This window comes from Sceloporus occidentalis, unplaced genomic scaffold (assembly GCF_023333645.1).
Source record: "Sceloporus occidentalis isolate IW3139 unplaced genomic scaffold, rSceOcc1.0.p SCAF_24, whole genome shotgun sequence".
Lineage (NCBI taxonomy): Eukaryota > Metazoa > Chordata > Lepidosauria > Squamata > Phrynosomatidae > Sceloporus > Sceloporus occidentalis.
This window is the reverse complement of record NW_028317004.1, coordinates 212,325-238,823: the sequence shown is the minus strand read 5'-3', so window position 1 is coordinate 238,823 and position 26,499 is coordinate 212,325. Positions and strand designations below refer to the sequence as shown.

At 39.8% G+C, this 26,499-nt stretch overlaps 2 protein-coding genes across 2 annotated transcripts; both read left to right on the top strand.

Moving 5' to 3' along the window:
* The first annotated feature begins 15,617 nt into the window (after nt 1–15,617).
* On the top strand, nt 15,618–18,030 carry LOC149300441 (leukotriene B4 receptor 1-like). The gene is made up of 2 exons (XM_089484970.1): nt 15,618–15,629; nt 16,945–18,030. The coding sequence occupies exons 1-2, from the start codon at nt 15,618–15,620 to the stop codon at nt 18,028–18,030; spliced, it is 1,098 nt and encodes a 365-aa protein (XP_089341096.1).
* Nucleotides 18,031–20,669: 2,639 nt separating this feature from the next.
* On the top strand, nt 20,670–23,231 carry LOC149300440 (leukotriene B4 receptor 1-like). The gene is made up of 3 exons (XM_089484969.1): nt 20,670–20,681; nt 21,272–22,171; nt 23,226–23,231. Exons 1-3 carry the CDS (start codon nt 20,670–20,672, stop codon nt 23,229–23,231), a joined length of 918 nt encoding a protein of 305 aa, XP_089341095.1.
* The last annotated feature ends 3,268 nt before the right edge of the window (nt 23,232–26,499 follow it).

The following is a 26,499-nucleotide window of genomic DNA, read 5'->3' as shown; positions in this document are numbered from 1 at the left end:
GTTCATAGGCGTACAGAGACCCTTTTTTCAGCAGGCATGTTGTTTTCAGTACTTCAAGCTTAAGTTTAAATGCTAATTGATTATAATAAAACCATTTTGCAATTGTGTTACACAGCTAGAAATTTATTTGTTTTCCATGAAAACAGTTTAGTGACCCCAAACTTTTGAACGGTAGTGTATATTGATAAGTTCTGGCTAAACACTGCCTAAGCATTAACAGATACTTTTAAGCTTTTTTTAAAAAAAAACAAACTTTTTTAGCAACAACAAAAATTTAACACCGTCATCACCACAGAAAAGCGCAGAAAATATTTGTAGCCGACAGGAAGCTTTCAACAAATCGGAGTAAATGTTATATGCCTTGTTAAGGCAACTCGCCAGCTGTCTTATAACCTCTCTCATGAATCCTAGCAAACCATAAGAACACATCTTTAGTTACAAACTGACCATCACGGAAGTTGTAGTTATTCGATGGACACCAACATGCTGGCCACCCCATCCCCACAGTGTGGCCAACTTGTACTGGTGAATGCCATTGGGCTAATGTGCATATCTCTGCAAAGGTTTATTATTTATTGATGTATATAGCACCATCATATTCTACAGCACTGTATATTGGGTCTGCAAGTACATATATAGCTGTAACAATGAACACTCTACCCACCAATAGCCAGTGATCCTCTTTATTATTTATGCATACCTCAGTTACAGTTTTGCAGAATAGTCCTGATTTTTTGGGCACTGGCCAGCTTTTCTGTGTAGCTGCCCCCCCCGCTGTCCAGCGCTTACAGGCAATGAGGAGTATTGGTGATCACCTCGCAACAGGGATCTTCTGGGGCCAGCCTCCCCCTCCCCCTCTTGCTGTACCCTGCCCCCCCAACACAGGTGGGCATCTGAAATATTAGGGGGTATGCTTATACCCTGCTTCTATCTATCCCACTTTAGCATGTAAACTGATTGCTTGCAAGCTTCAGGATGTCATATGAATCCTCTCCCTCAGGCTTTATTAAAATCTTACAAGGGTGTCAGTGCATATGTTGAGGGAGACATATTATGAGGTTTGCTGCAACAAAAAGTGCATCCTTTAACCATACCACCCAACTATTCCCTCTTTGCATGGAATAGTCCCAATTTTGTCAACTTATTCCGCTGTCCCACCAAGCTCTACTTCTGTCCTGCTTTTTGGGACACAGAATGCACACTGCTTATGTGGAGAGTTGTCTACCACAGTAGTCCACCAGTTTGAGTGACACTTTACCTCCTAAGCTGTGTGCGCCAGGGGATAGTACTTGGCAGGTATGTTGAACTATAGTGCTGCTTATGTATAAAGCACACTTACAAAGTAGTGGAGCCTTTTATTGGTTACCACTTTTATCAGAAACACTTTATGTTCCCAATGCAGTGATGTATTCTGCCCTAGGACATCCAGGGAGGCAGCAGTGCCCCTGCTGCAAAACTAGGCAGTAGTTCAGGCCCCTGGCATGCTGCTGTTCAGTGGGTTAGGTTACGAGCATACCTGGGAACTTCTCGGCTCCGGCTACCCGGAGCCTTCCCTTGCGGGACACGGCCAGGACTGCACACTGACGTTCCCGCTGACGCCAGCAGAAAACACCCCATTTACAGGAAAAAATGGGCGGGGAGCGGGGCGTGTCAATCCGGGAGGATTCGGGTCTTGACCCGGAGAACCTAAGGAGCAGCACTCACCCTGCAATCTCCGGGTCAAACCTGGAGAGTTCCCAGGTATGCTTACGAGGGAGATGTCTCATCTGATCTACCCAACCAGCCTATTTGCAATATGGATGCTGTTGTTGACACATCTTATCCCGGCGCCTTGTAGTGAAGAGTACAGCCGCGAATCTTTACTGCTTTACCTTTATACCTGTAGATGTGTAGAAAATGGGTTAACACCCCCCAAAAATGTATATATAGGTCACAATGTTGTCACAAATGTGTTTTACCCCATTCAGAACCAGGGCTATTTTACACTACAATTTTCATGTTTTTGAAATGTCTTATTTCAGCCAGAATTTCTCAATTGGTGTACGCACACAAACTATGTAGACAAGCAGGGATTTTTTGAAAGCATAGTAATTTGTATAATCAATGGATTATAAACAAAATATTAAAGTGTGGAAATGTGTATAATTGTATGTAAACAGTACACAATTAATGCAAGTTGGGAGAAAAATATCCCAAAACTTATTTTGGCCCTAAAAGAGCAAATATGGTGCACATTATTTTACTAGGACCATCTCCTCCCTAGCTTTTTAATATGATTTATTTGTAAGAACAACCATTACATCTGCTGCAACTATCCGAACTTTCCTACTTTGTGAATGGATCTCCCTTGAAACAACATATCATGTTAACAAATTCACATTGTTGGAAAACCATTAAGAAACACTGCAGGAATACCGGGGAGAGTGATCCTTTCAAGCCAAGTGTTATTTATTGCAATCTTCCAGACTCAATGGTTTTGTGCTTAAGCTTGCTATTTTACCAGGGTGTAATAATAATAATAACTTTCCACACATATTACATCTAAAAGTCAGCTCTCTAACAACAGATTTATCATAATGCGTACTTCACTTTTCCAGTAGGGTTATCTATTTCCTCCAAAGCCAGCGTGGAACAAATATTTTGGCCATTCTAATTCTAATTAAAAATAAAGATTTACATATTGGCCTGCTGCCCTACATGGCACAAATGCTAAACACGCCTTTCTTATAAGTCCTCCTTGTAAAACTGCATTTAAGGCCATCTTTAACCCCTTCGTGACAAAGGCTGATTTTACTTTGTACCCTTCGTGACAATGGCCGTTTTAACATTTCTGCGCTGCTCGTGTTTAGCTGTAATTTTCTTCTTTCCCGTTTACTGAACCCACACACATTAGATATTGTTTTTTTCAGGACAAGAAGGGCTTTCTTTAGATGACATTGTTTTGATTGTATCATATTATTTACTATTAAAAAAAGTATAAAATATGGTGAAACATTTAGAAAAAAATGACTGTTTCTAACTTTTAGTTGAAAAATATTTTACTCATCTATAAAAGGTAATAAAAAACCTGCTAAATAGATTCTACTATTTGTCCTGAGTTTAGAAATACCCAATGTTTTTATGTTTTTTTGCTTTTTTCTACACATTATGGGTCAATAAGTACAGGTAGCGTTTTGCTATTTCAAAGCCATTTTTTCCAAATCTTGTAATTCTTCCCCCCATGTGCCATTTCGGGTATCTTTGAACCCGGCCAATGCAATTTACCCCATCAAGTCATATATTTTTGAAAACTAGACAGCCCAGGGTATTCCAAATGCTAGTATTTTAACCCTTTCCAAGCACTTATTCTACCATCAGCCTTTGTCAAACTTTATGGTAGTAATTTTGTTTGCATTTGTTTTTTCACTTTCATTTTACTTCAGGTATGAATAAACAAGTTCTGGTATATGTCACTATCAAAAAACACCCCAATACGTGTTCAGCAACATCTCCTGAGTACAGTGATACCTCACATGAATGATTTTGCCTGGCTGTTTGGGGGCAAAAGGGCCACATTTGGGGCATGCACATTTTTCAATGTTGAACTTTGGCATTTGGGGATCCACTGCCCATGCCCTATTTGGTACATCTTTGAGCCGGGCCATTTCAGTGTGCCCAACAAAACCATATATTTTTGAAAACTAGACACCACAGGGTATTTTAAATGCTGGTATTTTAACTCTTTGCATGCACACATTTTACCACCAGCATTTTTTCAAAGTTTGCAGTAGTATTTTTGTGTGTGTATTTTTCCCACACACACCTACTTTATGTATGAATTTACAGCTCCTGGTATATGCCGCTGTCACACGACACCCCAATATGTGTTCAGCAACATCTCCTGAGTACAGTGATACCCCACATGCATGGGTTTGTCATTTTTTGGGGGAACTAAAAGGCCACATTTGGTACGTGTGCATTTTTCTAATTGGAAATTAGATGTGTGGCCATCCTTCCCCCCGTGTTAATTGGGACCTTGTTGAACCCGGCCCATTCAATTTACCCCATCAAATCATACATTTTTTAAAAGTAGACACCCCATGGGCATTTAATATGCCAGTATTTTAACTCTTTCCCTGCGAGAATTGTTTTTAGATAATATGCTAATTTTAGGACTTGCTCACAAAAATATATTTTTTATATATATATATTTATTTTTTTGCCTTTTTTTAAACTTGAAGGTTCCCCTGATAGTGACATAAGTGGGAAATTATTTTTACATTTTATTTTATTTTTAATTTATTTTTACTAATCACACTGTGATTAGAAAGCTGAGCTCCATTGACTTGCATGGTTGAATGCAGTACCTGTATTCAACCTGGTTGATCGCCTCCTAAACGCTTTTAAAATGGGCGGATGTTGACGCCCCGGGGAGGGGCCAGAGATGGCCCCTTTGTGCCGATCATGGCGTTGCTGAATGCCTCGAGGTCGAGGCATTATAGCAACGCCGTTTTGGTGCAGAAAGCGAAAATAGATCGCTTTCTGCACCCGTTTAAAGACGTGCCGGTCCTGGCACGTCAATTGTCGTTAACGACTTGAATTTCAGTGACGTGCCCGGACCGGCAATTGTCATCAAAGGGGTTAATTAGTGAAATTTACAAAGATGAAGTAATGCAAGTTGAATGCACCCGATAAAAAAAAAAATGGGGAAGTGACAGATCCACTCATATTACTCCTTTTTTCTGATATTTTTGTAAAACCTTATTTTGAATTGTCATTTACGAGGTTTAACCCCGGACAATGGGCAGTCCATAAACCCATTGAAAACAATGCATCTTAAGCCCGTACATGTACCGTTAAGGGTCCATTTAATAGTTTTTTTTGAGTCTTGTAAAAGAAGGAAATCAAAATGATGTTTTTGAAAGAGGAAATAACATTTTAGATCCTCAGTAAGATCCTGGTCTAGTTACTCTTAGAGGAGGAAGGAAAGTGATTATGCATGCTAATCTCCAAATAGCATCTTGGTTCACTCTTAAAGGCCCAGCACGCCTTGTAATGTGGTGCATTTCCAGACCGAGCAAGGGTGCCTGGGGTGGGGCCTTGGGCATGAGAAAATGTAAATACATCCCTGACTATATACACAGCTTTTAAATACATTATGCATTAGCATAGATCAGGGTTAGGGATGATTAGTGTCTGTATACAAATACCAGTGCTTGTCACAAACATTGTGAAAGTACATGCTGCATATAAGTATACCTGGAAACTTTCAGGCTCCGGCTACCCAGAGCCTTCCCTTGCGAGGAGCACCCACCGATGTCAGTGGGACTGAACTCAATGGGTAGTCGCAGGACACATCCCCATTCAGGGGCAATGGGCAGAGAGTGTGGCATGTCAAGACTCGGGTGTCGACCTAGAGAAGCACCACTTCTCCATAAGTCTCTGGGCGAAACCCAGAATGTTTCAAGATATACATATGAGGCCTAAATGGGTCTATATACTAAAGAGCCAGTTTTAATGTTACAGACAACACCATACATTAAGATCAAATTGGTGTGTACAATGCTTAATTAAACCAGTGCCTCGCCAACTGAACTGTGCATTTTGCAGGGCCAGCACAGGTCTTTTTGCAGGAGAAACATCTAGGGGTGGTTTTCCATCATGCATGCTGCAAACCCTCCTGCCTAGATTAGTGAATAAGCCCCATACTCAAATTTTCATCACAATTTCTTTCCTACCTGTGAATTTGTGGTTTCCCATTCCATTAGTCATGGTCTTTTAGCAGTGCAGGTTTTGTGAGTAAACAAGATTCCTCTTTAATCAGCACAGATAGACCTCTCAGAAGGACTGTATGTGCTAATAAAATATTATTTACTTTGAAATCTTAGTAAATAGAACCAATAGAGTTATTAGAAGATCCCAGCTTTTAAACAGACTATATTACAGAATGATTTGGCATGCCTGGCGCCCTTAAAGTGCTAGGATTACTTAGACATCCTCAGTCTGGCCGTAAGAGAGTTCCAGGTAGGGAATGAAAAAAGTGTTAGGAAGGATAGTGGATATTTGTGGTGTGTGCACTAAACATATTTACAAATGTTTTTGTTTGGAATTCATACACTTTTATCAATCATCTTTTTTTATATTTGAATAAGGGCCAGGAAGACCGATATCATCGCTGCTTGTTCATGGGGAAATCTTTCTACAGATTTTTAGATATTTTATCTTACATGTTATTTTCTGAGAGCTGTTCCATTTTGTCTGTGCAGAGCCAGCAATCTTTCTGCTAGCAGAGATGAATCCATATTGTCTTATTTCAGGCAGATCTCTTATGAGGAGAAATGTCCAAGCAAGTGCAAAATACCTATGAAATACTATTACGTCCTAAAGGTTGTTTGGACCGTTAGTACAAGATAAATTAATTAGATAGTTTTCAAAAAACAACATATACATAAGAAATCAAACTAGAAATAGAACACATTTATAACCCCAACATTAAAGGCTCCCCAATGGTGACACCTGTCCTGAGTATGTGGCAAGATGTGGGGATGGACAGGGCTAGCCTAAGAAGAGTCAGGAGTTGTGGCAGAAAAAGTCTGTACTGCAACATTGTTTTTGGAGTAGTCAAGGGAAATCATCAAAGGATCTCCAGCCCATGCTCCCCACTGCTAACAAAAGAAGGACAGTAGGGCAGCTACCCAAGCCATTGGGAGAGCAAGTGAAAATCTGAACTGACCCACAGAAACTGGGACTGTTGGGAGGTATGTCAAAATGACAAGCGGCCGGTCCAGAACAAAGGTCAAGAGAGGTTCAGCGTAGGATGCCATTGCATGGGACTTGAAAGTGGTTTAGGTGTAACGCAGTGTTCATGATAGAAATAGTATGCTTTCCTGCAGGAAGTGGTCAGGTAAGTCCAATATTTTGATAACAAAAAAAATAATTAATACATATGAGTATATTTTGAGTAGGTCACTTGGGTAACTACAGCCACTGGAATTGTGAAGTATAGCTGCTCAAACTAGCAATGGCCTGTCATGGTTGTTAAGAGTGAAAGAGTATAAGCTAGAGTAAACTATATCTCTTGTGTAGTATTTTGGTTCTCACAAGCATCAGTATAAAACAACTTCCCTTATATCTGGATCAATAACCTATTACTAATAACTATAATAACCAATTATATCTCTATATATTTTTCTTTACTAACAAATCTTCCACCCCATCTATTTAATATTTAACTCCTCAAGGACCAAGCTGTTTTTTCTTTTTGTACCCTTCATGACAGAGGCAAAAATTTTTGTGGTGCTCATGTTTAGCTGTAATTTTCTTCTCTCTAGTTTAGTGAAACCACACAAGATATATTTTGATGTTTTTTTTCAGGACAAGAAGGGCTTTTATTCAATACCATTATTTTGGATCATATTATCTCATTTCCCTTAAAAAATAATTAAATATGGTGAAACATTTAGAAATTGTATTTATTTATTTTCAATAATCTACAAAAGGTAATGAAAAAAATTGCTAAATAGATATGAGTTTAGAAATACCCAATGTTTTTATGGTTTTTAATAGGGCAATTAGTACAAGTAGCATTTGGCTATTTCAAAACCATTTTTTCAACTCGGGTAATCCCATCCCCATGTCCTATTTGGGACATCTTTGAAGCCGGTCACTTTTAGTTACTGTAATAAATATAAGTCAACTATTAATCTCCAAGGACAACAGCTGGCTCCCAACACAGTGGGATTCTTCTTGAGTAAACCAGTTTCAAGGAATTACACTAGGGGCAAAACCCAAATGTCCAGTAACTCCCAATACATCAAAGGCTATCTCTCTACCAGGTGGGAACAATAAACAGGAGATACAATCTGCAATCTCCTACAACAAAAGGACTGCAGGAGATAGTATCTGGGCTGGAGACAAGCATGTGTTTCTCCTACAACAAAAGGATTGCAGGAGACAAAATCAACAATCCAGAGACCCACCCTGAATTTGCCCTGAGGACTATCAACTTCACTGTGGGGGCAATCTAACTTCATGGACAAGAGAGATCTCTACAGGCAGCTGGTGCAGGTACAAGATTGTGCCTTCCTAAGCATGATTGGACAAAAACTCAGAAGATGATTACATAGTAACATAGTTCATAAGGTTGAAAAAAGACCAAAGTCCATCAAGTTCAACCTATATACATATTGTGTCCCTACTGTGTTGATCCAGAGGAAGGCAAAAAACCCTTATGAAGCAGATGCCAATTGCCCCATACCAGGGGGAAAATTCCTTCCCGACTCCAAATATGGCAATCAGAATAAATCCCTGGATCAACGTTCTGTCCCTATTCTGTCTGGGACTGTTTGGGCATGGTGGCTATAAAGGTGTTGTGTGAGCAACAAAGAAGGAAGAAAAAGAAAGAAGGGATAACATTAAGGTGACAGGGACACCCCGTCTTTACATGCACACATAGAGTCACTAGCATAGTGTAGTTAGAGTCATAGAGCCTTGTATTTCAGACGCTTCTCTGTATTTGTTATTTTAATAAACCCATTGTCTTAAGCCACTGGTGTAAGTGGAGTTTCATACGACAAGGAATCTGTAGTAGTTGAAGGAAAGCCAGACGGGTTAAAGGTTATATATCCCGGGATTTAAAGGTGCTTTTCTACAGTTACCCCCATCAAACCATATTATTATATTTTTGAAAACTAGACACACCAGAGTATTTCAGATGCTGGTATTTTAATAATTTCCATGCACTAACTCTACCCAGTGCCGCCTTAATGCATGGACACTCTGGCATTTTAAGGGCCCCGTTGGGAATCACATTGCTACCAGCAATGTGATTTAACATGGAGCCACTAGAATAGTAGCGTATCTATAAGGGGGCGAGCAGTGAGGATGCCTCCATGTGCCAGTCTTCTGGGCCGCACCAAGGGGGTGCAAGATTGTGATCTCACCAACCAGCCCTGCTTCATCAGGCAACAGTGCACATTCAGGCACCATCAGCGCTGATCTGCGTAGCAGGCAGCCACGGGGCACCCACTGATCAGGGCCAGTTAAGGAGATTGCAATCTCCCTCTAACCAGCCCAAAATTAGGGAGGGAAAGGTGTGTGACTTCAGTCCTCAGCTTCTGTGCTACTGAATCACTATGTGTTGGCAATTGATGCTGAGCCTCAGGATATGATGTTGTATCCCAGTGCTCTGCATCAATTACCTGCACATAATGACTAGGTAGCACCAAAGCAGAGGTCTAGAGTGGCAGACCTCGCACTCCCACGACAGGATGGAAGACAGAAGGTGAATGGGAGTGAAGGAGGAGAAAGGTAAGAGATGAGGAAAAGGTGGCATGAGAGATAGGGAGAAAATGGAGTAGGAGATGAGGGGAAAGGGGGACAGCAGTTAAGAGAAAGGGGTGCAGTAAGGGCAAGTGTGACCCTGTTTGTGTGTGTGAGTACACATGTGTAGGGGAAGTATATTTGTGTGTATACGGGTAGTGCATTTGTGTGTATGGGCAGACATTTGTAAGGGAGGTGTATATGGGTAGTGTATATATATATGTGTGTATATGAGCAGGCTTTTGTAAGGGCAGTGTATATGGGTATTGTATATGTTTTTGTATGGCCAGGCCTGTGTAAGGGCAGTGTATGTAAATATGTGTATGTAAGGGCAGTGTATGTATATATGGGCAGTGTATATGTGTGTGGTTAGAGATTTGTAAGGGCAATGTATGTGTATATGTTGTGTATATGGGCAGATGTGTGTATGTGTGTGTATGGGCAGGCGTTTGTAAGGGCAGTGTATGTGTAAATGTTTGTATATGGGCAGGCATTTGTAAGGGCAGTGCATGTGTATATGTGTGTATGTGTATATATGTTGGTATTAGGATCCATTGTGCAACATCATATTTTTGTCTGCCAAACCAAAAGCCGCTAGCCACCCCCCCCCCCCAGTTCTCCCTTAAATGTACACACATATACATACATTTGTTTCTGTTGGTTAATCCTCGTCTCACATCCTCGTCTGTGGGTAGGTACGTGATGTATCCTGTTTTCTTGATTAGTTTTCCTAGTGGAGGTGCAGAGTTTATTTATTTCGATAGTTCATTCATTTCAATTCATTTGGATTATGATAGATGTGTTTGCATTATTAGTAGGAGATATATATATTTTTGATTTAAACATCTGACTATGTTCTTTTTTAAGATGTATATATTTTTATATATATAATTATGTGCCCGGTAATTTAAATAATTCAATGCAAATTTAGTTTCTTTATGTTTTTTGTTCAATTTGAAGTGTTGAAGTAATTCTCACTAATCACCTTATGATTGGTTGTGGGAAATATATTAGTGAATGTATCATGTGATTTTATTTGGTTTAATTGGTGGGTTAATTAAATGACCTACAACAATGAGAAAGCTAGCTTCTGACAAAGCACCATCTAGTAAGACATGGGTTTTGAGGTTTTCTTTGCTGTGTTATTGATGGGTTCCATCGGCTGGTATGCTTATTATTTTGTGTTTGATAAAGAGGACAGGCTGGGCTACATTTTTATTTATTTTTTTAACTATTTTAATTTGTTTCTAATTTTTTACGTTTTTAAAAAAATATATTTTACTAATCACGTTGTGATTGGAGAGCTGGGCCTCAATGACTTGCATGGTTGAATGAAGTACCTATATTCAACCTACCAGTTCTCACAAGAGTCCTGGAAATGTGTTTATCTTTTAATGGAACCATCATTTTGCCGGAGGCAAAAACTCCACCCTATCTCACTTCTAAATACAGATGAAAAGTTATATGCCAAGATACTAGCAGACAGACTCAACAAAAATCATCCCTTCCATTACCCACTACTACTAAGCTGTTTTTGTTAACCGTAGGCAGGCTTCTGATAACATCTGTAAATTGATATCATTGATGTATCTCATTCATAGAAAATAATTTGATCACTTACATTGGGGTTTTATGAGAGAAACACTCTCTTATTTATTATTTACAGAAATGTATCCATTGTATTGCAACCCATCTGCCCAAGTAAACACATCAGGTTTTCAATAAAACCACTTATAAAGGCAGGGATGTCCCCTTTCCCCCTTGATTTATGTCATGTCTTTAGAACCCCTAGCCCTAGGACCTTAACCAAACTTAGGATTTAGCTTCCCAATTTCACTGTACTCTCCAAGAATATGGGAATTTGTCATATTATAAAATAAACATTTAAATATCTCAAGCGCTAACTTATTACATTCCCAAAATACTATTAGACACATTCAAATTTACTTTTGACTGGCGAACAACCTATATATGTTATCAAGGTCTTCTCATTTCTAGGGATTTAAGTAAAATGTATGATTATAATTTTGTAAGAATAAACGTAAATCAAGATCTACAAAAACTTATCTCACATGACTGGGTAGAATTGCAGCTATAAAATTGATGGAGTTACCACATTATATTTTTCAAACAATCTCAATGGCCATTCCAAAAATCATTCTAGATACTCTGAAAGTGACCATTGGTTTATAGCACACTACAAAAAATCACGAGTTGCTCAACACATTCTTCAGAGCCCGATACTGGAAGGAGGCTTGGGTGTTCCAAATTTTCATTTATATTATAAATCTGCTCAAATAGCCCAAGCAATAAAACATCACTCCAGATCTAATGAATTAGCTTGGCTAGACATTAAAAACGCTAGTATATTTCTATTTACGATTGCCCAATTACTTTGGACACCAAAGGGTAAACATCCTATATCCCTCAATATGCTCCCATAAATAAATCTGGGATATACGTGTGGAACTTCAGGTCTTCCTCAAATCTCATCTGAGACCCGACTCCCGGCCTTCTCTTTAACTCAAATATTTAAGAATTAAATATTGACTGGTGGAGAAAAATAAGTATTCTTTATATTAGAGATCTACTAGAAAAATATTATTTTGCTACATTTTCACTCCTTCCTGCTATCCATTTGAATAGACGTGATCATTTTTTGCCCCTTGCAACATACACTCCGGCACACATACGTAAACACACTTACACACATGTACACACTCATTCTAACACACACTCCCTCTCACACCATTTATATATACCATTCATGCTCAAACACAACACATACACATCCATGCTAACACTCACTCCAACTCACACCATTTACTCATACATGCTCACACATAAACACTTATACATACACATATTTGCTCACACACATCTATGTGGACTGACACACAAACACATTTAATTATACATGTTATATTGGCTTTTTAACTTATTTAAGTAGTCATTTATAGTGACAAAATATATAAATTAATATTCATTTATTCTTAATAATGCATTTGATATCAAGCACTTACATTGATTAATACTTTTCTTTTAAATTACTTGATAAATTAATAGAATATATATACTTTGTCCTGCATTTAAGTCTGTCATCGGTGAGCACCATTTTTACATCTTATGCACAAATATTTCTCGTAACAATATAAAGCTCTATCTCACAATGGTGTATTTAGGTTTTGTGCTGCCTTAGGCCTGACTAAATTCACACACACACCCCTAATCTTCATTTGCCCCACCCCTTCATGTCCAGGTCATACCTCTTCCTGTTTGTGATCTACCTCTTCCCCCGTAAACTTCTTCTCTGGTCCCATCACTACCTCTGTAGGCTCTCCCTTTTTCCTCTTTGAGCTCCATCTCATCCTCTCTGTACATTAAGCATGGATGTCGAGTACCTACTTGTATATTTTATTGTCTTGTGCACCATTTCAAATGTTTTAACTATTACTATATTTGCTTGATTATAAGCCGAACCTGATAATAAGACGACCCACCAAAATTTGAATATTAATTTAGGAAAAAAGAAAACACCAGAATAGAGGACTACCCTATAGGAAAAAAGCTTTACTAGTTAATTAACATGTAAACTATGTTTTCATATTTAATAAAAACTATGATTGGGAAAAATGCATTTGTTTTTATTTCCTTTCATTCGCCAACCTGCCCCCCGGTTATGCACATTTGCCCATAGTTATGCACATTTGTCCCTAGGCTTGCCACTCTGCCCCCCAGATATGCCCTATACCCCCTTATATACCACTCTGCCTCCCTGATATGCCTTATACCCCCTTATAGGCTACTCTGCCCCAGAAATACCTTATACCCCCTATATGCCGCTCTGCCCTTCAGATATGCCTTATACACCCTTATATGTCACTCTGCCCCCAGAAATTCCTTATACCCCCCTATATACTGTTCTGCCTCCCTAATATGCCACTCTGCCTCCCTAATATGCCACTCTGCCCCAATATATGCCTTATACCCCCCCTATATTCCACTCTGCCTCCCTGATATGCCACTCTTCCCCCCAGATATGCCTTATACCTCCCTATATGTCACTCTGCCCCCCAGAAATGCCTTATACCTCCTATATACTACTCTGTTGTCTAATGGGGGCAGCCGGTGGACGTCTGTGCGATGCGCGTAGACAACCTCTGTTGCTACCCGGCTTCTATGACTGAGCACAGGAAGGACATGGGCTCCATCCAGGTCCCCTGCAGCGCTGCGGGGAATCCTCCTCTCTGGCAGCTGGGGAATGTCTGCGCTATGCGCACACACAACCTCCGCTTCTGCCCACCACTTCCGCTGGGGCTTCTATGATGGAGCACCAGATGGTCATTTCATAGAAGCCCTAGAAAAAGATGTCCATCCACTGAGAGGGGCGGATCCAGGTCCCCTGCAGCGCAGCGGGGGATCTGGATTTAGTCTTATATTCAGACCTCTATTTGAATATAAGAAGGAGTATTTTCTCTGAAAAAAAAACTTGTATATCAGGGCTCGACAAATCCCAGGCGCCAGGTCGCCATGGCGACAGAGAATTTCGTCCTGGCGCCTAGGCCTGTTACAGCCACAAAAAATTGCCACGCGGGGTGATCCTGTAGGCTGAAAACGCGGTTGCAGGAAAACCAGCAATCGCGTTTTCAGCTGCCACAGGCTGCTTCAGGGACAGGGGGAGAGGGTTCTTTGGTCTCCAGATGAGTGTGGAGGCCAGCCCTAACACCCCCCTGCTGCCTGATCGCTCCCTGAGAGCGACAGTGCAGCGTTGACCCCTTCAATGCCGCGGCATTTAGGCATGATCGCGGCATTTAGGGGTTAATTCCCGTTTTGTAAGGGGCTCTGCTGCTGGTGGTCTGCCTGGAAGCCCAGGCAGGCCAGCAACAGCAAAAACGAGCCCCCACAAGCCCTTTGATGACTCCTGTAGGCATGGAAGCCTACAGCAGTCATCAGAGACTCCCCCTGCAATGGCTGGTCTATAGACCAGCAATTGCGTCCCAGATGCCAGAGGCAGCTTCAGGGACAGGGGAGAGGGTTATTCGGTCTCCACATGAGTGTGGAGGCCAGCCCCAACCCTCCCCTGCTGCCTGGTCGCTCCATGAGAGCGACAGTGCAGCGTTAACCCCTTCAATGCCACAATTGTGCATGACACATTCGTGGCATTGCAGGGGTTAACATTTGTCCCCACAAGCTTGTGGGGACTTAATATCAGTCAATTCTGTGCTCCAATGGAACATCAGCATTGAAAGAGTTTAAAAAAAAAAAAATATCAAAAAAATAATAAAAAAAAGAGCACTGACCTGAAAGTCCAGGGTGCTTCCAGGTCAAATGCTGTGAGTTTAGTAAGTGGGCTGATGATGATCAGATCACTCCTGACCAACTGTTGGTTTAAAAAAATCCTGGCTCCTAACTTTTTTAGCTGGCGCCTAGATTCACAACAAATTTGTCAAGCCCTGTTGTATATGAGCAAATATGGTATTTTAAGAAATAATAATCTTTAAATAAAATAATGAAAAGTGTAAATGCAACCATTGTCACCAAAGTCAGTCATCCATGTCAACTATACTAGAATGATCACGGGCTTTTCTCATTAAGATTGAGCTGCAGCCCCCCCCCCCCCCCATAACAGGTAACAGGTGTCTGGAGCTAAATTTCTGCCCGTTTAGGTAAATATACATAGTTTAAACTCAATCCAGCTTGCGCATAGCACTGTGCATATCTGTAAGTGACATATTTGCCCCCAAACAACTTTTCACTTGCCAGTGTTATCTTTGTCCACAAACAGCTTATCAGTGCCAAATTTATACCCACACAGCTTACCGGTGCAATCTTTGTCCCCCAAACCTCATAATTAGTTTTACTATTTGTCTTGGAACTGATGGATAGATAATGCCAGGAAAATTATCTTTTTAGAGGGAGGGGTTGCATTTTTAATACACCCTCTCCCTCTAAAAAAAAAAATTCTGAAAAAAATGTTTTCCTAGGAAAAGCGTAAGCTTTTTTTAAGGTTGTCACAAAAAATATCTGTAGCAAAACTATGAAAATTGGGTGAGCCTGCTACAGGGGAAAACTATGTACAGACCCCAACACTCAAAGGTTTAAAGTTCACAATTATTACAACATAAACTAACTTACTAGCAGGAAGTATTTAGTCTTGTAACATACAGATTTAGTACTTTGCAATATCCTGCCTGTGCTGTTGAGTAACTGTAAGCATTTGCAGGTAAAGCAACTAGAAATCCATTAGATGCAGGCTTTTCAAGTGTTAACATTTGTTTGTGTTGATAATCACACCTCTGATAACAGACTGCAGCATCATGACTGAACTAGTAAGTATCTTCTATGTAATTAAAGTTCCTAGCACATTTCTTTACTGGGGTTGATATTTAGAGTGAACCTCTCGCTACCAGTATTTCAAGCAATCAGTGACAGTTTTCTAGATAGGTTGCTAGATTATTTTTACCTGACCTAAATGTATCATGTTTTACTTGTTTTTTAATTGCAGTGTATGGAACTGATATCATGTTATTCTAATAAAAAAATCTTTAAAATACGTAGTTATATAACTACATACATTTTTTTTTAAAATCTATCAGCAAGTAAAAATCAAAGGTCTTATCTAATCAATCCATTAACACGTCATTAAGGTTTAACGTTTTAGGGTATTGCATGATATATACAGTACCATTCAAACATTTGGGGTCACTTAGCAGTTTTTATTTATGTTTCTAGCTGTGTAACATTATTGCAAAATTATAAATTATAAAATATAAATGTATAAATTATTGTAATTTATAATTATGAAATAATACCCTTCCTTCTTTGAATATGATGTTTGCATATATAAGATCACTAAATTCCATGCTCATCATTTTATACTAAATGAGAGAAACTGTGAAATGTCTTACATGTATAACCTGTACACTACTAATTTCTGATATTTCTGCAGTCTGTTCCTCTGTTCTATTAAGTAGAAGTTTTTATATTCAAAGCATCCTTTCATTTGGCTTTCTTGTAATGTATAAAGTTAGACAAACATCACATAGAATGTTCTGTAAATGCACTATTTTATTTACACACCCTTAAATAATCAGGATCTGTGCAAATTATACTACATTGTTGTTGTAATACAGAACGACCTGTACACTTTTTATACAAATCTGTTAAAATTGTATTGATTCCTACAAATTAATTGGCAGAGTAGAAACATGAGAGGTAGACACAAGAATGAGGGCACACCAGGATTTGGAATACATTTACTTATATGCTGGGATACCTACAGAGACTTAATGTTTCAATTCTTTATGACCTGAAGACTTTATCAAGAGCCAGACGTTGTATTGATATAAAACTTACTAGAGCTCCAATGCCAAAAAAAAGTATAGGAGACCAAGGCCAGACCTATGTAATATATAAACCATAGCATAAGAAACCTGTTGTCTTACCATTGAGATTTCCTAAAAAGTCTAGTGAAATTTACATTATTAAAAAAAAATGTACAGGCCTTATTTGAGGGTCTATTTGCATTATAGATACATGGCACCATAATCAAATAACCTTCTTTTGAATATGTGTTTATTGAAGTTGCTAATACTTTTCAAAATAATATTATTGTTCCTAATTGTCTTCTCCTTTCATACAAAGAATACAGTGGTTAGCCTGGTGACTACAGTAAATGCTTCCCTTGCAAACAACACTCAGGGGGAAACATCTGGATCTTCTCCTCGGCTTGGAATAGCCATCCTTTCCATAGCTTTCTTTATCGGATTCCCAGGCAATGCCTTCATCATCTGGACTGTATTGACCCGCATTAAGAAACGAACAGTAACCTGCATCCTTATCTTACATTTGGCTATAGCAGACATTATTGTTATAATTACAGCACCATTCTTCATTCATCTTCTCAGCAATGGCTACTGGATGTTTGGACCTGTTATTTGTAAATCATGCCATTACATTGGATGCCTAAGCATGTATGCCAGTATTTTTCTCATCACATTCATGAGTCTGGATCGGTTCCTTGCTGTAGCTATACCTTTTTCTTCTCAGAAGATAAGAACTAAGAGGGTGGCCAACCGTTTGATTTTGGCAATATGGTTGCTAGCTGCAGTTTTGGCTATTCCCATGCCATTTTATCGTGTTATAATACAGTTAAAGAACAGGGCTCTCTGTATTCCCCATCACAGTAGTTCCAAACATATTGTCTTCCAATACCTGTTTGAGAGTTTGTTTGGATTTTTTATTCCATTTTCAATCATTGTATTTTGTTATGCATACATTGGCCTACGGTTACAGAGTGCACAGTTCCAGAGCAAGCGTAAAACAAGTCGGTTGGTCATTTTCATTATTGTAACATTTGCTCTGTTCTGGATTCCTTATCACTCAGTTAATATCCTACAGGTATTAGGGGAGACATTATCAGACCCTAACACAAAACAAATGCTCAGAAGAGCAGCTTTATCTGCGCGTCCAAATGTTACAGCTCTAGCATTTCTCAGTAGTAGTGTGAACCCTATACTTTATGTATTTGCTGGTGGTTCTTTTATCAGATCTGCTGGGATAGGTTTTATGGCCAAGCTATTTGAGGGAACTGCATCGGAGCTCTCTAGCTTCCGAACAGTTTCTCAAGTCTTCCGTCAGAGGAGCAGAAATGAATCTGTAGAAATGGGAAAACGTGGGGAAGTTGCAGAGGAAAGCAAGACATTTTCCACCAATCCTACAGAGTATTAAAATACCAAAATACCTGCTGTATGAATATATGATTATGTTGGATCAATTAAAGTGTTTAGAACTAGAGTATATATATATATATATACCGTATTTGCTCGATTATAAGACAAGGTTTTTTTCAGAGCAAATGCTCTGAAAAATACCCCTCGTCTTATAATCGGGGTCGTCTTATAATCAGACCTCCTGTCTCAACCCCCCGCCCCACTTACCAGTACTTCAGAGTCCCCGGTGTGCAGCTGGGGCAGCGTGTAGATGTCTACGCGATTCGCATAGACAACTCACGCTGCAGCCAGAAGGAGGTGTGTCTAGCAGCGGGGGTTGTCTGCGTGCATCGCGCAGACCTTCCCCGGCTGTCAGAGATCAGAGTTCCCCGCGCCGATGCCGCACCGGTGCGGGGAACTCTGATCTCTGACAGCCGGGGAATGTCTGCGCGATGCACGCAGACAACCCCCGCTGCTAGTCACGCCTCCTTCCGGCTGCAGCGTGAGTCTAAGCGGTCGTCTTATAATCGAGCTAATACGGTATATATATATATATATAAACTCTCTTCTGTTTTAATTACTTAAGGAGATATTTCGAAGAAAAAATGCATGTATGAAATCTTATTTAACATCTATTTTAAAGAATGGTTGGGTATTTTTGGAAGGCATGATGATTACACAGAGTACCGTAAACCGGCTGCCACGCAGCACTATCTTCAAGGCAGTCCACATCCAGTAGCTGATTGGGGCATGTTAAATATTCATGGGCACATATGGCTTATCTCTGTATCTAATAGATTTTGTATTTTTATTTTGCTTAGACATGGATATTGGGGATGTTAAGATGGAGAAAAAGAAAATGTTGATTAAAATTGGGAATTACATAAAAAAGGGGGAAGGAGAGAGGTAGTCAACAAAGATGCCCCTGCTATCACTGGCAGCTTTACTCTATGGTATAGTTTGTTATTCAGTAAAAATGCATTACAGATTTAGTGCTTTACCAAAGTTTTTATCAAAACTAATTCGCTTTTCTCATGGATGATTTTCAAAATTAAAAAGTACCAAGATACTTATATTTGGGCTGTGTGTGATCCTCTATTGAGCTTCAAGCCTATAATGAAGGCATGGACAATCATGTCAAAAGTTGCTAGATACATACCACTACCTACAGATTTCCAGGGGGCTGCTTCGCAATTAACACAGTGCAGAAAAGTAGTGAAAATTAAGTAAACATAAAAGAAACAAAATGGAAAAAAAAGAAAATGCAGAAATGTTTGAGTACAACAAAATTCTTTTTTTTTTTAACAAGGTGCGAACTATTAGCTAGTTAGGTGCTTGTGTCAGTATCTATGCTAGTGAAATGTCCTAATTAAAGACACAGGCAGTAGCACAAAAAGAAAAGACTGCAGAGTTATAAGGCAGCATGGTTGTATATACTATACAAAAACCCTATTTAACCTAAATATACACAAGTTTACTATTTTTAACTGTGTAGGCGAGTATTTTTGATACAGGCTGTGATAAATCATATTCTAAAAGCTTGAAAAAAAATGGAAGTTATGGCACAATGTTTTTATTGTTGTCTTTCTTGTACATGATTTACAAGTACATTGGATTTACGGGTGTGTGGTTTTGTAGAGACTTCAGGCTTCACCCTTGGCAACCATTGAATAAGGTGCACACATAAACTTTACACAGATACACGTTTTTCACATGCTGTGGACCGACACATGTAAAGTATTACCCTCAGTATGTCGGACTTGTAACTAAGAAAGTGTTCTTTAAGTGCCACATACAACAGGATAGTACGTTCAATGTGTTAGATGTAAGACATCCCCCTTTCTAGGACAAGCACTTGCAGCACAGGTATAAACATTTGTTGATTTAATACTCAATATTGCAACTTTAAGAGCTGTAGCACATTCTAAACATTCTGAAAGAAATAATAGAGGGGTGTGTATTCACCTCTATCAATGCCATAAGTGCGATGATAGTTTAATTGCTGAGTGCAATTCACATTCATCTAGTATTATTAGTGCGTTTTTGGTCCTTTTGGCCACCAGCACACGAGGCAGTTGCCCGGCTGTTTCTTCACCACTGCCCTTCTTACCTGCCCTAGTTATTTCTCATGAAGATTCTGCTTTAAATCTGCTGTAGAGTCATGACCATCACAACTGCATAAATAAATGTATATGTTACGAAGAAGGGGCGTCATGGACTCTGTTCTTGGGTGTCTAAGAGCTGTAAATCAGGTCCTGTTTAAAAGATACAAATTGCATTTAAACTTTTCATCTAATTTGTATTTTTGAAAAGGTTCCCTTTTCTATTTCTAGTTTTTTCTATGCGTTATTTCTATATTGTTTGACCTAAATTCCACAGACAAATCAGTATGGAAACTGAGCAAATGAGCGCACATATAAGTGGGTTCGATCTGGAACTGAAGCATGGGAACATTTAAAAATCAGCTTTTAAATCTGTGTTTGTGCAACAAGTTGAGATTTCTACATTCTTTAAGATGCTGTGTGTCATACTTATGTAACTTGTTGCAATATCCTTCCTACCCCCTTGTGCAACTGTATGGAAAAAACACTGGACTTCAAATAAATTATCGCTTGCTAAACATGCACAGTCCCATCTGAAGTACAAGTAGGAGGCATCATGACTGACAGAGTAAGTGCTATTTTTGCAAATACATTTTTTACAGCTTACAGCCTTAATTGTTATACAGGTTAGGAAGCAATATCCATTTGCCAGCCACTCAGTTGACAAGTCACTTGTAATCAACCATGTAACTGCTGCATCATCGGATACTGCCTACTTTATGCATACACACACTCTCACCACTAAAGGTGCACACCCTTTAATAATATAAATAGAGGATCACAGTGATCACACTCCGGACTTGAAATAACTCAAAGGTCCAACCATAGTCCAGCACCTACACACTAATTGCACAGACAATTCACAATGACAGACAATTGACAAAGCGACAAGCCTTTTATACGAAGACTTTTTTTTTGGCAAAAGACCCACACTACTTTAAGTTAATGACTTCATGTATTAAGGCTGAATGCTGCCATTACTGCTAAAAAGAATACAGACGACTATGATTTGATAACGAATTGTATGTGTTTCATGTGTTTTAATTAATATGTCTTTTTTTTACACAGAATGCTATATCTATCCAGATAACTATAGGTAATTCCACTCCTGCAAACTTCACTCAGCAGGCAATGTTTCCTCCTGCATCTTCTCCACAGGTTGGAATAGCTCTCCTCTCCATAGCTTTCCTACTTGGCTTCCCAGGCAATGCCTTTATTATCTGGACTGTGTTGACCCACCTAAAGAAACGGACAGTAACCTGCATCCTTATTTTACATTTGGCTGTGGCAGATATCATTGTAATCCTAACGGGTCCCTTCTTCATTCATCTTCTGGCCACTGGCAGCTGGGCTTTTGGGAGTATTGTTTGCAAACTCTGCCATTATATTGGATGTCTGAGCATGTATGTCAGTATTTTCCTTATCACATTTATGAGTCTAGATCGCTTCCTGGCTGTAGCCATACCCTTTTCTTCTCAGAAGATAAGAACAAAGACTGCTGTCAGAACCTTGGTTTTGGTGATATGGTCAATAGCCTCAGTGTTGGCTATACCAATGCTAGTATACCGTACTTTACAGATCAGAAACAACAGACTCCAATGTCTACCCTCACACAATGGTTCTGGGCACATTATCTTTCAGTACCTATTTGAGAGTCTCTTAGGATTTTTTATCCCATTCACAATTATTGTGTCCTGCTACCTCTACATATGCCTACGTTTACGTAGCCTGAAGTTTCAGAGTAAACAAAAGACTAGTCGGTTGGTCATTTGCATTGTTGTGACGTTTGCTCTGTTCTGGATTCCTTATCACACAGTTAATATTCTCCAGGTAATAGGAGAGACAGTCTCAGACTCTAGTACAAGAAAGACGCTCAAAAAAGCAGCTCAATTTGCTCGTCCTAATGTCACAGCTCTTATCTTTCTTAGTAGTAGTGTTAACCCTGTCCTTTATACATTTGCTGGTGGTTCATTCATAAAAACAGCAGGGCTAGGCTTCATGGCCAAGCTTTTTGAGGGTACTTCTTCTGAGGCCCCCAGTTTCCGGAAGGTCACTCAGGTCTTTAGACAGAAGAGCAGAAATGAGTCTGTAGAACTAGGGTGTCTTAGGGATGGAGAAGTTGAAGGGGAATGTAGAAAATTACCCACCAACCCAACACAATAAAATTAAGAAACAAATGTATTGTTTTGAGTAGCACAACTTTGTCTCAATATAATTATTAAAACATCTTCCTAGTTCATATATTTTACAGATGTAAATTTGGCAGCTTTAATTCTCTTTGGAGGGCATTAAGCTTAAATGTCCAGTAATAAAGCAGCATAAAATATGTCATGCTAAATAGCTAAGTTTCATATGCAGAGGTTAGTCTTTGCCAAAATTCTCATGTAACAGGATTGCATGATATGTCTGTAATTACTACAACTATCTATGTAAATTGATTCCTTGGTGTATCTGGTAAATTAAAAGGGTTTGCACGTTAACACTGTCCCAATGTATTTCAATGCTTTCAATTAATTGTTCCATACTTTCCAATTTTAAATCAATTTGCATTGAACTAATGGAGAAGCTTGCAGCAATATTTTCCCCATGTTTGGTAAGTAAATGACAAAAATAGCTTTTTATGCACTTCAGTATAGGCAACCCTCCCCTGACAAAAATCAGGATTTAGATTGAGCCTAGTGTTATTATGCTGCATTTTTTTGACTCCCCCATAACTAAAGCACTCACACATACTAACACACAAACTCACTTTAACACCCAATCACTCTAACACCATCAACCTACATTAACATACACACACACTATCTCCTTCATCACACCACTAACCCTAGGACCATATGACACTCTAACACTATATTCTGACACTCACCCTTACACCATACACTTAATCCAATATGCTAACATACACACAAAGTAGCACCTTACACTAAAACAGTCACTCTAACTTTCTACACTACCACAGATATATGTTAACAACATATACTCACAGATGCTAACACTATACGCTCACACACACGTGTTAGCACTGTTAACACACGTGTTAACACTGTTAAAACATGCAAACTCTACTTACCCTCCCTTTTTGTTTATGTTTGTGTGTCTGTCTGTCTAGGTGTGATTGCGTATTATAGTGTGTCAATGTCGGCAAGAAATCTGACGACACCAGTTCAATGAGTTGAGTAAGCAAGAGCTTCTTTATTCAAGTGCGCACAGGGGAGAGTCCAGTTTGCACACTTCTCTCCCCCTCCTTAATTTTCTAACAATATATAGGCAAAGAAGCACATACAGTTATTAGCATATTGTCTAGCCATCTGTTGGTATATTTGATTTACCGTATTTGCTCGATTATAAGACGAGGTTTTTTCCAGAGCAAATGCTCTGAAAAATACCCCTCGTCTTATAATCGAGGTCGTCTTCTAATCAGACCTCATTCTGCTGGGGCCAGGCTGCTTACCGGGCTTTGGTCACGAGCAGCGTCACTCCTACTAGCTGCAGGAGAACAGGAAGCTAGCACAGTCCTCACATAACTCTGCCTCCCCCCTCCTTCCTCTGGGGGCGGGGCCAGAGAAGTTGCTCGGGCAGCCGGGCCCCTGCAGAAGTCTGCGAGTGGGAGATCTGCAGTTCAGGTAAGGGGGTGGAGGAGGGTTTTTGTGATTAATGTGTGAAGTATGTGTGATTAATGGAATGAATGAGTATTTAAATGTTTGTGAATGAGTGTGTGTGTGATAGCATGGATGTATAAGGGGGGGGGGGGGGGTGGTAGCATGGCATAGGGAGGCTGTAATCACACTACTATCATCCCCAGGTTCCAGCATGTACTGGCTGCCTTGGATTGATAGGAGTGTGATTGCTGTTAGCAGTTATATATATATATATTAACCCCCTATATGCCACCTAGCCCCATGATATGCATTTTAACCCCCTATATGCCACTCAGCCCCATGATATGCCTTTTAACCCCCTATATAACAGAGTGGCATATAGGGGTATAAGGCATATCATGGGGCAGAGGGGCATATAGGGGGTTAAAAGGCATATCATGGGGCACAGTGGCATATAGGAGGGTAGAAGACATTTCTGGAGGCAGAGTGGCATATAGAGGGTTAAAAGGCACATCAAGGGGCAGAGTGGCAAATAGGGGGGTATAAGGCATTTCTGGGAGCAGAGTGGCAAGCCTGGGGGCAGATGTGCCTAACTGGGGGGGGCAGGTTGGCAAATAAAAGGAAATAAAAAATATATATTTTTCTCAATCATAGCTTTTATTAAATATGAAAAAATAGTTTACATTAATTAATATTTACTAGTAAAACGTTTTTCCTATAGGGTAGTCTTATATTCAGGCTTTTTGTTTTTTTCCTAAATTAATATTTTGATTTTAGGGGGTCGTCTTATAATCAGGGTCGTCTTATAATCGAGCAAATACGGTAATTTGCTGACACACACGGTTTAAAGAGGTCAAGAAAAAATACCCCCCCCCCCCCAGACATGTGAAATCTTTACTTACAGAAGGTCAAGAAAGGGACAACTTGTCCTTTGTCGTGGCAGACTCTGATTCTTTCGCAACAAGGCACTTAGAGCAAAGAAAAAACACGAAAACATACCATATGTACGCATTCTTCCAAGACACAAACAAGACATAAGTAAACTAAAAAATGAGGTAGACAGTAGACTTGGGCACCAGGGGGCTCTTCGTGTTTGTCTTCGTGCTCGTCTTCGGGGGGAAAAAAACCTTCGTATTCCGCGAATATTCGCCCGTTCCTGTCTTCTCTTCGGGCGAATATTCGCGGACATTCTTCGTGCTCGTTTAATCTTCGTTTCCTTCCCGGTTGCCTAGCAGGGGTTAATACGGGGTTAACAACACATCGGAGCAGCAGCAGCAGCTGCCGTGAAGGAACGTGTGTGCAACTCTATTGGTCGTTTCGGCAGGGGGCTGGTCTGGCATCAACAAGTGAATTGCAGAACGCACTTCATTCGTTGATGGCAGGCCAGCCCCCTGCCGAAACGACCAATAGAGTTGCACACACGTACTGAGGTGTACTGTAGACAAAATGACCTATAGACAAATGCTCCAAGGAACTTGGCCTCCGTTTATCATACACAGTCACACATCCATAGATGTTTAATAAAAGAATAGGGATTATTTTACATTTTTAAATTGATTTTGGACCACTTGTAATACATGCCTAACATTTGCTACCTATTCACAATGGCATACTTTGCAACAACCCAACTTTTACTGGACAGGACTGGAAAAAAGCAGGACTGTCCACCAAAATCTTAGGTGTGTTGGCAGGTATGCGGATGGAAAAATGTTGGACAAGAACTAAAAAATAGCTTAGGGTTAATGTACTGTTATGTTTAATATTAGTAGCAGTGCACTGGTTTGGTTAAAGATGTATTATGTCTAAATAATAATTTAATTTTCATTTTAATGTTTAATTTTAATTTTTAAAAAATTAAGGGGTTTATTTAAATGTATTTTAAAGTTAGATTTATTATTTAGTACTTTATTATATTTATTTAATGTTTATACTAGTGCTACCTACCGAGCTATAACTACCAACGTGTATTTGCATACCTAGATAGCTAAATTAGATGGGACAGGACTGGAAAAAAGCAGGACTGTCCCTGAAAAAGTTGGGTCTGTTGGCAGGTATGTGGATGGAAAAATGTTATAGTATGAAGTGTGAGTTATAGCGTTAATGCTAGTGAGTGTAGAAGTGAAGGCCAGGACAAATAACAAGAGGAAAGGTCCTTGTGATTTGTGCATTGTACGTGTATGTGTTATGTGTGTTGTCACTGTGTGTTATATGTGTTATGTATTATGTCACTGTGTTATTTGTGTTATTGTGTGTGTTATGTTTGGTTGGTTGGTTGTGTATCAGAAGGAAAATAATGAAATGGAAATGGAAAAGGAAATGGAAAAGGCGAATGAGTGGGCAATTGGCGACCCACTCACCTGTTTCACCCCAGAGCAAAGCATCCAAACACTGTCAGTCCTAGACGTTTGGCAGCGGACTTCCAGAGCTCAGACACAAGGCCCTAGCGTAAGCTGGCCACTCCGGCGGAGGTAGCAGGCGTTGCCACACCGCAAACAGACGCAGCCAGGGGGGAGAAACTGCCCTTACCATTAGGGACATTTTGGGCATGACTCTAGCCAGGAAGCGAACTGGCACAGAAGAGATGCTGGCACCACCACAACCACCACCACCAGCAGCAGCATTGAAAAATGGGAAAGGCGAATGAGTGGGCAATTGGCGACCCACTCACCTGTTTCACCCCAGGGCAAAGCACCCAAACACTGTCAGTCTTAGACGTTTGGCAGCAGACTTCCAGAGCTCAGACACTAGGCCCTAGCGTAAGCTGGCCACTCCGGCGGAGGTAGC